The 12,547-nt window shown below is 40.7% G+C and overlaps 1 protein-coding gene across 1 annotated transcript in view; it reads right to left on the bottom strand.

The window, feature by feature from the left end:
* The window catches only part of LOC117258006 (uncharacterized), a 36,988-nt gene extending 31,366 nt beyond the window's left edge, over positions 1–5,622 (bottom strand). The window contains exons 1-3 of the mRNA XM_078169741.1: positions 5,416–5,622; positions 4,374–4,567; positions 1,343–1,562 (exon numbers count right to left, since the gene is read on the bottom strand). Coding sequence (XP_078025867.1) covers positions 1,343–1,562; positions 4,374–4,567; positions 5,416–5,446 — 445 coding nt within the window. The 5' untranslated portion in view covers positions 5,447–5,622. The remainder of the gene's footprint in view (positions 1–1,342; positions 1,563–4,373; positions 4,568–5,415) is intronic.
* Positions 5,623–12,547: the final 6,925 nt, after the last annotated feature.

Below are 12,547 nucleotides of genomic sequence, written 5' to 3'. Positions count from 1 at the left end.
GACTTATCCATGTGACTGTTAAGAAGCAGAAACATAACTTGTTTCTTCATGTGCAACATGTTAGTCTGGAGGTTTAAACTGGTGTCCTCTCACAGAGTTGGTGATTCAAACTAAACTTTCATCTCTGTCAGAGAAAACTGATCTGAGTTCAGACTGTTTACTTACAGCACAGCTACACTCACAGATAACTGAGCCTCCTACCTGCCTGTCAAACACCATCAACCCACAAACCTTCTCCAGTCCGGACTGAGTGGAGTCCTGCGGGGATCAACAGATGCAAAGTCCAGCAGCAGGTGGCTACTTGTTCTGCTGCCATTCAGCAGCTAACAAACGCATTTGGAGATGATTACAAGTACAGCTGATCTCGGCTGTCAGTGTCTGATAGTCCGCCACTAACACTCTCATCGTGTCAGCGAAAATGAAACACAGATTTTGTCTTAGTTTTTATTATCAAGATCTATTTTTAGCCCGTCATCGTCTCATTCTTGTCATTGAAAAAAGGTTGTCGATAAAAAAAAAAAAATTGTCAAAGTTTTTGTCAACGAAATGAACACTGCACAGGCCTACTTTGTTGTTTAGAGGGTAGATTGGTTGGTTTATTATTTTATTAATTCAGAAAAAACAGTATTTTTCAAAATTTGTGTAATTATTTGTTGAATGTGATGATTATTTATTTTAAGAAACTCTCTGGTGCTGGTGGATAGAAACCTCCCGGCAGGGTGCACTTTGCATGCGCACATTTTTTTCATGTGGAGAAAAAAAAAAAAAAAAGTGAAAGGGATGCCTTTTTGTTCCACATGAGCACCTGCTCTGCAACATGTCTGTGCCCTGGTTTATTTATTAAGCAGTATGTAATATCAATAAACTAATGAAAATGTCGAAATAAAAATGTGAAACATTATCATCTTAGCAAATGAAATCAGTGAATAACAGTATTTCTAAACCATCTCTCCACATATCTGTAAAATCTACAAAAATTAAACAAATACATTATATTGTTGTTTTTCCACATATGAATATTTTTCTCAGATATATGTTTATATAACACACACACACACACACACTGTGTGCACGTGAACATACAAGTGTCCAGTCTGTCCATATCAGCCCTCTGTGATGTCATCAGGAGACACACTGAGCTGTTTTACTGTTTCCATTTGTTCTGTCTTATTCTCAGCCTGTCAGTCACCTTTAAAGCACTTTGAACTGCTCTCACCTGTATGAGAGGTGCTACAAATAAAGTTGGTTTGATGGATTGACTGATACTACAGAGGCCCAAATAATGAAAACAAAGAGGCAAAGAGAAGCAGAGAAGGAAAACTTCACTACTTCATATTCTCACCTCTGACATATGAGCAGACGACCTTAAGGCTGTAACTACAAGGGACGTCGTTCCATAGTCCATCCTCATACATCACTGTGCAGTGTTCGTTACTCTCGTAACTGTCTGGTTGTGTATTCCCCCAGTGTCTGAACTCCGTCTCCCCGTCTTTGTAGAAACTTGTGTCTGACAGTGACCACCTCCAGCTGTTAACGTCATCGTACAGTCCAATCCAGGCTAGCTAAAAGCAATATTTGACAGTGAGATAAAGAATTAGACCTCGCTATAGCTTTTGTTCAAGGCAACATTTTTACATAAACTTCCCATTAACAGTCTTGATGCTGCCTGTCAGTCTGATCCTCCACCACTTTATTACAGGATTTTACAGCTGAGAGATTCAATCTGTAAAACTCTTAAAGGACAGGTTCACAAAATTTAAGTCTGTCTTCAAACAACATTCAGGAGCTCATATGAACAGTGAAACAAGTTTTGCCTCCTGTAATCATTCCTGCTGTTCATACTGGACATTAAGAGATCCCCTGCTAATGCACTTTCAGTGTAACTGATGTTGTAGCAACTTGAAATATAATAACAGCCCATAATGAAATGATTTAAATGTAATAATCAGCACATAATGTAAGAAAAACATTAGCACATACCATGATAACAGTTTTGTAATAACACTGGTGTCATGTGAAATTAGAAGAGTTTCTTTGCTCTAAGAAAACAAGGAGAGTACTCTTTGTTTTTTAAATTATTACACCATACACTGAATTAATTACAGGTACATTATTCAACATATAGTTAATACTGTAATAGTTTTCCTATAATGTAATACCTTACTACATTATGCACAAAACTGTTATTATGTTAAGCACTCAGGATTGTCTTACATTACACAGATGCAGCCACTTCAAATTTCCATTTGGCCTGTGGTAGAGCCCTGACCGATCTGTGACAGGTCTCTGTCGTCACCTGGCCGGGCTCATAGCTCTAATGAGATCCCCCGCGATGAAGTAGAGAATACAGAGCCGACTGGTAACGCCCCTAAGTTTAATTTGTAGAAACCAGTTGCAATGGTGTGTCTATCCACCAGGAGGAGCAGTGAGGGTGGAAGCTGAAGCGGTTTACTGCTCCTCTTACTACTGAGAGAGCTTCCCACACAGAGCATATTTAATGATTATCAGGGTACCATATCATAGGTCATAAATATTATGCTTCAGCGTTTTGTTATTTACGGAGACCGGAAGGTGACATGCATATGTTATTTATTTAAAAACACACATGCGCTTTCTAATTTATTACTATTTCTTTGTGTAGTTGTTTTATTAATTTGCACAATTTGCGTGCGTTTTATGTGCGCCTGGCTGTCACTCCAAGGGACTGCAACAGGAGGACAGATTACATCTGTTTATACCTGCACATGCCGAGGTAAACAGTAAGATAACAGATAAGAAACAATAAATTGTGAAGACAGTAAAGCCTCCACTAAAATAGCATTTTAAGTCTTGTGTGTGATTTATCCTTCAGGGATTTATACTTCGGGATTTATTCAGGTTTCATATGAGAAGAGGGAAAGATCGCCAGCCATCAGGCTAATCAGTACAATGTAAAATGCCATAGGCTTGTGCTAATAACGTTAGCATGTCGTATTTGTTAAAAAAATGTGTTTAGTACACGACAGTTGTTTTGTCAGTGAATCTTGTGAGTTGTTATGGAGCCAAATTATGTGTCGTTACCTTTGTTACATGTTGCTGTTGTCCCTGGTTTTATATGAGAAGAAGAAAAGATTGCTAGCTGCTAGGCTAATTTATACAATGTAAAATGCCATAGACTTGTGCTAATAATGTTAGCATGTTGTATTTGTGGGGAAAATGTGTCCAGATAAAGGCAAGTGTTTGTCTGTGAATGCTGCGAGTTATAGTGAAGCTGATTTGTGTACTTTTTTTTGAAGGAATGAAAAACAAGACTGAGAAGAGAACAGAAATAGTTGCGTATAAGCACACGAGCAGGGTTGTCTGGTCCGTGTTTTGTACTTGTGAAATTTTGATGCATAACTGCAAAATATTTTCATGATTGTGCAAATCTTTTTCATTTGTTCAGAAAATGTCATGCACACCTGTGGATCTCAGTACGGATTCAAAATTGAAATGTATTTGTTTGGATATTTTTTACACATTCACATATTTGAATGCATTCATACAAAACTTTTTCACGCAGTTACAAAACGTTTCCACACAGTTACAGTACATATGAAACAGATTTGATTCCATAGTATGTTCCATATGGCCCTTCTAGTGTTAAATGTGTTTGTAGCAAATTCTGAATTAGTTAGTTAAGAATTTGTCACAGGCAGTTTTCACAAAGTTGATAAAGTTTGCCGTAACTTAACAACTCAAAAGGAGCGCACAGGAAATAAAGTGTTTATCTTTGAAGGTGAGGTAGCCCCCACACATCATTAACATTACCATGAACCATTTCTTCTTACTGAATGTGTGAATGTGCGATCTGAACAGCTCTCCAGCCCACACACACTCACACACATCATCACACTGAGTGAACTGTAGGACTTGATGCAAACATTCAACAACACATCGTCACTGTCGATGTCTGAACTACCACATAAAAGTGACATATTACAATTCTTCACATTATAAACTAAAAAAATGATTTTGTCTCTTAATTAATGTTAATGTATGCTGATTTAAAATGTTATTATTAGTTATTATTGTGATTATTATTATTATTATTATTTTGAGCTGCTACAGCTGGGGAACAAACTTCATCTGTCTGTGGAGATCTTCCAAAGTTAGAGTCTTCCTCCTTTTGTTACCATCCCTCCACTGCAGCTCAACAGGGAAACACTGTCTGCTCAAACACCATGAGGGAAGTTTATACTAAAAACACTTTATACTTCTACTCTACTACATTTTACAGGAGATATTTACTATAGTTACTATGTAGGATCAGATTTTAATACTTTCAAACCACCTGTCACTGACACACTTATCAAAATGACTTTTAGATGAAAGACACAGAAAAGTGAACTAACGTTGTTGTATCCATCTGAGTAGACCATTCTGCTTGTATCTGCCATGTTGATCAGGGTCGTCACGTCCTCCATGTTGTCGACAGTAGCCAGGTCTGTGTAATTCTCTCTGCAGTAACTTTGTGCTTCAGTCCAGGTCTTCAGGTCATAAACAAAATGGTACTGACGTTCAGCATGTGATGAGACAGCACACAGCCCTGCAGTGACACACATGCATAGTGATCAGATTCAGACTATAAATGACTTTTTATATCTCTTCACTTTGTCACGTTACATTTCAGTGTTTGCCCAAGGTCTTACCATGTCACTGTTGTGAAATAAAACAAGTGTGTCTGTGTGTCAGAGCGGCATCAAGACATTTGCGTCATAAATTTGATTGATGCAGAAAAATTCTCCAGAAAAAAGGAAATTAAGTGTTTGATGCTGAAAAGGGCCCACACCCCCTCACTTAGTATGTGTCCCCACCCATGTTCAGACGAACATGTCTGACTGTATGACTGTGAGGATACTGAAATAAATAGTCTCAATAAATATGAGTAAAAGATGTGCTACTGTGTGTAATTTAAGGGGTGCCCTTTAGTGTTTGAGCACCAGACTTCAAAAATGTATTCAAATGTAAAACAAATAATCAAACACTGAAATATAACTGACTTTGTTAACAAGAGGGTTATGATAGTTTAATGAAACATGTTTACACTCTCTAAGCATTCATTTCTATGGGCTGTTCCACAGTGGTACAGTGTTGTCTGAGGGGAACGTTCAGACATTAGTATTGTATTAAATTTAATTACAATTCTAAACAATAAGACTTTAAAAACATTTCTTATCACAGTTCTGTGTTACGTTAAGGTAACGTACCCATAAGTGTAAGCCTATAATAATATTTCTTGAAATTGTCTTTAAATGATGTTTACTTGGTCTATTTCATTTAGAAAAAAACAAATCAAACTTTTATTTTCCCCAGCTGGCATCATAATGTGTACCACACAGGGATATATCAAAGTGCTGTAACAGAAGAATAAACATTGATAAAACAAACACTGACCTGCTGTGATGAGCAGAAGAACTGTGTCCATCTTGTTCGCTCTCAGTTTGTTGAATGCGTGACTTCAGACTTGCAGCTGTTGAAATAGCTCCTGATGTTCAACACAAACACCTCACAGTACCTCACTATCATTTTAACGTCATGGAAAGTTTTCTGACGAAACAATTATTTGCATATTAGGCAAATAACTCAGCAGTTTTCCTTGTTTTCAAAAACATGTCTGACAGGCCTGCCATGTTGTTGGACTACAGCCACAAACAAACAGTGACCACACTCTGTAGTGAATGATCATTAGTCATTTAAAGGCAGTGACGTTTCCATTACATTATAAAGATTCATTCTACAATGGATCCACTTTTTCATACTTTAAAACATTTGGCAGGAGTGTTCTGCTGTACAAAGACAAAGTGTGTTACAAACTACATATTCTGTCAAAACTGAGTTAAGACCGGGACTTCCGGTTTAACCGATGACGGAGTAAGCCGCAAACCGGAAGAGCTCTGTTAAAATCCGGCCAAAATTCGAACCATACATGTTCCATTATGGCAGTTAACCTGCGCAGATGTTTACGAAAGGCTCATAATTATGGGAAAAACTACTAGAAAGCAAACCCAACCTACAGAGGAGCAATCTTCCGAAAATAGTCACCACCATGACACACATGCTAGCCAAACCGAGCAGCATGCTACTAGCGACGCGACGCTAACGCTGGCTGACATGGAGAAACTACTAAAGTCAGTGGAGGATCGCATCATTGCCAAACTTCCTGCTAAACTTTCTGCTGACCGAGCAACTATTGAGCGCCATGACCAGAATATTCAACAACTGGAAACGTCATTCAACGACATGCAAACCAGGCTGCTAACTCTCAAGTCCACCTGCACGGCCTTATCCAAAGAAAACGATGCGCTCAAACTTAAGACGGATGACTTAGAAAACAGATTGAGGCGCAACAATATCCATATAATTGGCTTACCTGAGGGGGGAGAGCCTGCCGCTTTTATGGAAGCATTCCTGAAAGAAACCTTCGGCGCAGAGGCTTTTCCCACCGCTCCAGCTGTAGACAGGGCGCACAGGATAGCCATACCTTGAAAGAAACAGGACGACCCTCCGTGCCCATTCATTGCACGTATCCACCATTACCAGACCAAGGAGCGTATCCTGAGGCTGGCTAGAGAGGCTGGGTCTCTCTCCTTCCGCGGATCCGACATACACATCTATCCATACTACAGCGCGGAGTTCTCCAAGAAAAGAGCGGCGTTCTTCATGGTCAAGTCTCAGCTGAGAAACGCCGGGTTCGGATATAGGATGCTCTTCGCTGCCAAACTGCAAGTCACTGACAAGAACGGACAGAAACTGTTTTTTTTTTTTCTCTCCTGATGAAGTTTCCACCTTTCTTCAAAAAAGCCGGCAATGTACTTCTCCCACACCTTCGACATCATAAACCATTCTGACTATGCAATGCTCGTATTTTTTTTCCTTTCTTTTCCTTTTTCATACTGAGTGTATTACAACCTCTCGGATAAGTTACTGGTGTCGCCACATTGTGAAGTATCAGGAATCATAATGCTTTTTGTCTGTTCCTTTTTCCGTTATCAAAGTTGTATATAATCTAGTCTAGTAGGTGCTTTGGGTGTAATGCTGGGCACAGGTTTGTTTTTGTTTTTTTGTTGTTTTTTCTTTCAGCCACAGCTCTCCGTTGGACCTCGGCTCAGTCACATGACTCGGGCTACTGTTTACATGATAGACACGCTCTCTATAACATACAGGCCCACATATATACATACACGCGCACACACAGACACGCATACACAGTTCTGTGCTAAAAATCTGTAATCCCTTTTAATGTACTTTTTGTTCAAGTGCAAGTTAGCTGTTGTTCTCAAGCTGCTAGTTAAAAGCGTTGACCAAGCCCCCTGTTCCTTTCCAGATGCCTTCTTTTACCTTATCATTAGAAGCTTGTACGTCACCTTTTTTTTTTTCGTACTCGTACTCGTCGTCCTCCGCTTATCCGGGTCCGGGTCGCGGGGGCAGCAGCCTCAGCAAAGAAGCCCAGACAGTCCTCTCCCCAGCCACTTTCGTCAGCTCTTCCGCAGGAACCCCGAGGCGTTCCCAGGCCAGCCGGGTGATGTAGTCCCTCCAGCGTGTTCTGGGGCGGCCCCGAGGTCTCCTCCCGGTTGGACACGCCTGAAACACCTCCCAAGGGAGGCGTCTGGAAGGCATCCTTACCAGATGCCCGAACCACCTCAACTGGCTCCTCTCGATGTGGAGGAGCAGCGGCTCTACTCCGAGTCCCTCCCGGATGTCTGAGCTCCTCACCCTATCTCTATGGCTGAGCCCAGCCACCCTGCGGAGGAAACTCATTTCGGCCGCTTGTACTCGCGATCTCATTCTTTCGGTCACTACCCAGAGCTCATGACCATAGGTGAGGGTTGGAACGTAGATCGAGCGGTAAATTGAAGGCTTCGCTTTCTGGCTAAGTTCCCACTTCACCACAACGGACCGGTTAAGCGCCTGCATCACTGCTGACGCCGCCCCAATCCGTCTGTCAATCTCCCGCTCCATCCTACCCTCACTCGTGAACAGGATCCCGAGATACTTAAACTCCTCCACCTGAGGAAGGGCCTCCCCCCTGACCTGGAGTGGGCAATCCACCCTTTTCCGGCTGAGGACCATGGCCTCACTTTTTTCATTTATACATATTTTATTTCCCCCGTTTTTGTCCTCATTCTCTCTTTTTTGCCCCCCCCGCAACTGCCTCCTCTGCCCATATCATTTACCCTCATAACCTTATAAGATATGACAACTATATCTAATCTCAATCAAAACCGGCCCTTTCATTTTGTTTCTTTAAATGCCAAAGGTATGAATACCTGGGTGAAAAGACAGAAAATACCATCCTACCTACAACAGTTAAACTCAGACATAGCCTTTTTACAGGAAACCCACCTTAAGAATGACCATGTCAAATATCTTAAAAAAGGCTGGGTTGGTCAGGTATTTCACTCACGGTTCAAGGCCAAAGCCAGAGGGACAGCAATCCTTGTGCACAAAAATACCCCGTTTGAAGCTAAGGAAGTGATTGCTGATACAAATGGGAGATTCATCATTGTTTCAGGTCGTTTATTCACCAGTCTTGTCATTCTGGTCAACGTCTATGCTCCAAACTATGATGATTGTAACTTCTTTAAAAAGCTACTTCTCTACAACCATTACAACTTGATTATAGGGGGCGATTTCAATTGCACACTCAACATAGTATTAGACAGATCATCTAACAGGGCCCAACACCTTACCAAATCTGCCGAAGCTGTTAATGATTTCATTGCTCAGAATGGCGTTTCGGATATCTGGAGATTTAAATTTAATAACAAAAAAGTTTTTTCCTTTTTCTCCAGTGTTCATCACACATATACTCGGATCGACTACTTTCTGATAGACAATAGACTACTGGGGAACATTAGTTCATGTACATATCATAGTAGTAGTAGCCCCAGGCGCACTCGCAATTGGAAACTTAACCCTCTCCTCCTGGCCGATGAACAATTTATAAATCACGCTTCTTCAGAAATTAACTTCTTCATTGAAACCAACACCTCCCCAGAAGTTTCCCATTCTACCCTATGGCAGACCCTAAAGGCTTATCTTCGAGGGCAAATAATTGAATACTCTTCCAGGGCAAAAAAAGCAAGAAACTCTAAGTTAAATGACATTTCACAATCTATTGCAGAGATCGATAGCCAGTACTCATCCTCCCCTTCTCCAACACTTTTTAAAGAAAGACTGCAACTACAGACAGAATACGATTTGCTCTCCACAAATAAAGCCACGTATTTGCTCATAAAAGCTTGATCTAATATTTACGATTCAGGTGATAAAGCCAGCAAGCTACTAGCCCAGCAAGCTCGCCAAGCCCAGTCCTCTCGTCTTATTCCAAAAATTTACAAGCAAACAGGCGAAACAGTAACAGACCATTTAGAAATTAACAATACCTTCAAACAATACTATAGCGACCTATACAGCTCTGAATGTGACAATGACCTTTCACAGCTCAACCACTTCTTCGATAACCTTAATTTCCTATCTGTTCCAGCTGAACAAAATTCCCTACTGGGAGGTGAGATATCCAATGCAGAGATTCTAGAAGCCATTAAATCCTTAAAATGCAACAAAACACCAGGGCCAGATGGTTACACCCTCGAATTCTTTAAAAAATTTGTACCTAAACTGTGTCCTCTACTTTGGGCCATGTTTAATGAGTCTCTGTCATGTGGTCATCTTCCACCAACCCTTCGACAAGCAGCAATAACACTTTTACCAAAAGGAGGTAAAGACCCACTCCATTGCTCCTCCTACCGTCCAGTCTCTCTCCTGAATGTGGATTATAAAATTTTATCCAAGATTCTAGTAGCTCGAATAGAGAAGATTGTTCCTCATATAATTTCTTCAGACCAAACAGGTTTCATCCTAAATAGACACTCTAGCACAAACATTAGACGGCTTTTTATTATTGTCTATTCTCCTACATCCCGCGCCCCCGAAATGGTTATATCGCTTGATGCTGAGAAGGCGTTTGACCAAGTCAAATGGCAATATTTGTTTTGATGATTTGATGATTATTTCATCTCTTAGATAAAACTCCTTTATTCCCATCCTCTAGCCTCGGTGATTACTAATGGACAGCAATCGAAGCTTTTCTCTCTTGGTAGAGGCACACGCCGAGGCTGCAGTCTATCCCCCCTTGCTCTTTGCCATAGCCACTGAACCTTTGGCTATTGCTCTTAGGCAATCCGAGGGCTTCCGGGGTATAGAGCAAGGGGGCTTTACACACAAATTATCCTTATATGCGGATGACATCCTATTGTATGTTACAGACCCATTAAAATCCATACCTGCCATCCTCAATATTCTAACTCAATTCGGAAAACTTTCAGGCTATAAAATCAATTTTGAAAAAAGTGAAATGTTCCCCCTTAATCAGGCAGCCACCCTAATCCCTGCATCCCATTTTCCATTTAGAATCATCAGTAAGGGCTTTAAATATCTTTGAGTCGAGATTACATCTGTTTTTTCATCCTTCTTTACTAAGAATTTTGGTGTTTTGTTTGAAAAATGTAAAAAGGACATGGCTAGATGGTCAAACCTCCCACTGTCCATAGCTGGCCGTATTAATCTAATTAAAATGATTATATTACCAAAATTTCTTTACCTTTTTCTAGGGATGCACCGAATACTCGGTAACTGAATATATTCGACCGAATATTGCAAAAAAAAAAAAACACATTCGGTATTCGGTGGAATAAGTGAATAGCAAGGCCGAATAACAGCGGCTTATTTTGATACGCAATCAAACAGTGTGCGGTGACGGACGGAGTAAAATGTCGGCAGTGTGGCGATATTTTACTCCGTCTGTCACCGCACTTGCATTTGCGACTAAAAATAGTTTTGTGTGGGCAAAATAAATCATTCAGCACACTGTGTGAGTACAGATTTCAACCAGCAGCAGAAACTAAACGGTGAATGGCGCCGGTTGTGGGTTGAACGGGGTTCACAGACACGGACAGGAATACGTATTCCTGTCAAATACTGCGGCGTATGATAACGGCTTACCGGCAACGGAGAAGTCCGGCTCCAGGTGAATAACTTGGCGTCATGACTGCCCAAAAGTACCTGAACAGCCGAGCCATGGCGGCACACAGTATGTGGTGTATCAGAGGAGAAACGAGCCGTTCACATTTCTCTCTCTGTGGCAGGTAATGGTCCACAAACCTCACCGCACTTTAGGGACTGTTCTTTACTTGTCAGGGGAGGAGGGTGGCTGGTTGATTTTTATTTCATTTATTTATTTTATTTTGATCCCCCCTATGTTCATCACTCATTGATGCTGTTTTTGAAGTATGAATAAGTCAATAAGTAATTTATTCCATTGAAATATCATTGATGTATTATTAAAAAGTGAATTATCTTTTTATAAATGACAAAAGGCACATCTGCCTCATTTTTGCTGTGGTATCCTGATAGTACTCAGAACCATGATACTTTCACTGGTATCGTACCATGGGTCCCAATTTTGGTACCATGACAACACTAATCTGGAGGGGGTTCATCTGCAAAAACTAATGAAAAACTAAAAAACGGCATTCGGCATTCGGTATTCGGCCAAGTGTTTAATATTATTCGGCTTCAGCCACAAATTTTCATTTCGGTGCATCCCTACCTTTTTCAAAAATATCCCCATTCTGATTAAAAAAAGTTTCTTCAACTCATTGGAGAGAAGCATATCTTTGGTTATCTGGCAGGGCAAACCACAACGAATTAAAAGGAGTGTCCTCCAGCGACCTAAAAGGCTTGCTGGCCTGGCTTTACCAAATTTTATCTATTACTATTGGTCTTGTAATATTAAGGCAATGCTGCACTGGATTGAGAGACACCAGCCTGGTGGGTGCGAAACCTGGATGCAAATGGAATATGCCTGTTGTCCACTTGATTTATGCTCTGTACTATGTGCCCCATCTCCCCCCACCCCAAACCAATTTGGTGCTAATCCAGTGATCTGTCACTCAATCAGAATCTGGTCACAATTCAGAAGGCACTTTAAATTGCAAACAACATCGGTACACTCTCCCATTAAGAATAATTACAATTTCCCACCTTCTCTCTCTGACTCAACCTTTGGAATTTGGTCCTCAAATGGCATTAAATCAATCTCTACCTTATACGTGGATGGCAATTTCCTATCATTTGCACAGCTTTCTCAACTATTTGACTTACCAAAATCTCACTTCTTTAGATTCCTTCAAATTAAACACTTTGCCCAGAAAAGTATGGCCTCATTTACAGACTTTCCAGCTAGCAACACAGTTGATTATATCCTGTCATTACCCCCTTATCGCAAAGGTTTAAATAAAATATAATAGCCATATCATCCCTCACTCTCTGCTAGATGTTAGGAGACTTTGGGAGAACGACCTCAGTTAGGAGATGACAGACGATCAATGGGAGGCAGTGCTTGACTCGGTACATAACTCTTCTCCTTGCACCAGGCACAGTGTGATACAACTTAAAATTGTTATGAGAGCACACTTGACCAAGGCAAGACTGGCGAGAATCTTCCCTAATGTTGACCCTTCAT

The sequence above is a fragment of the Epinephelus lanceolatus genome, chromosome 8 (genome assembly GCF_041903045.1).
Source record: "Epinephelus lanceolatus isolate andai-2023 chromosome 8, ASM4190304v1, whole genome shotgun sequence".
In the NCBI taxonomy this organism is placed as follows: Eukaryota; Metazoa; Chordata; class Actinopteri; order Perciformes; family Serranidae; genus Epinephelus; species Epinephelus lanceolatus.
Note: the sequence above shows the minus strand (reverse complement) of the source record. Positions and strands in the feature narration are given on the sequence as shown.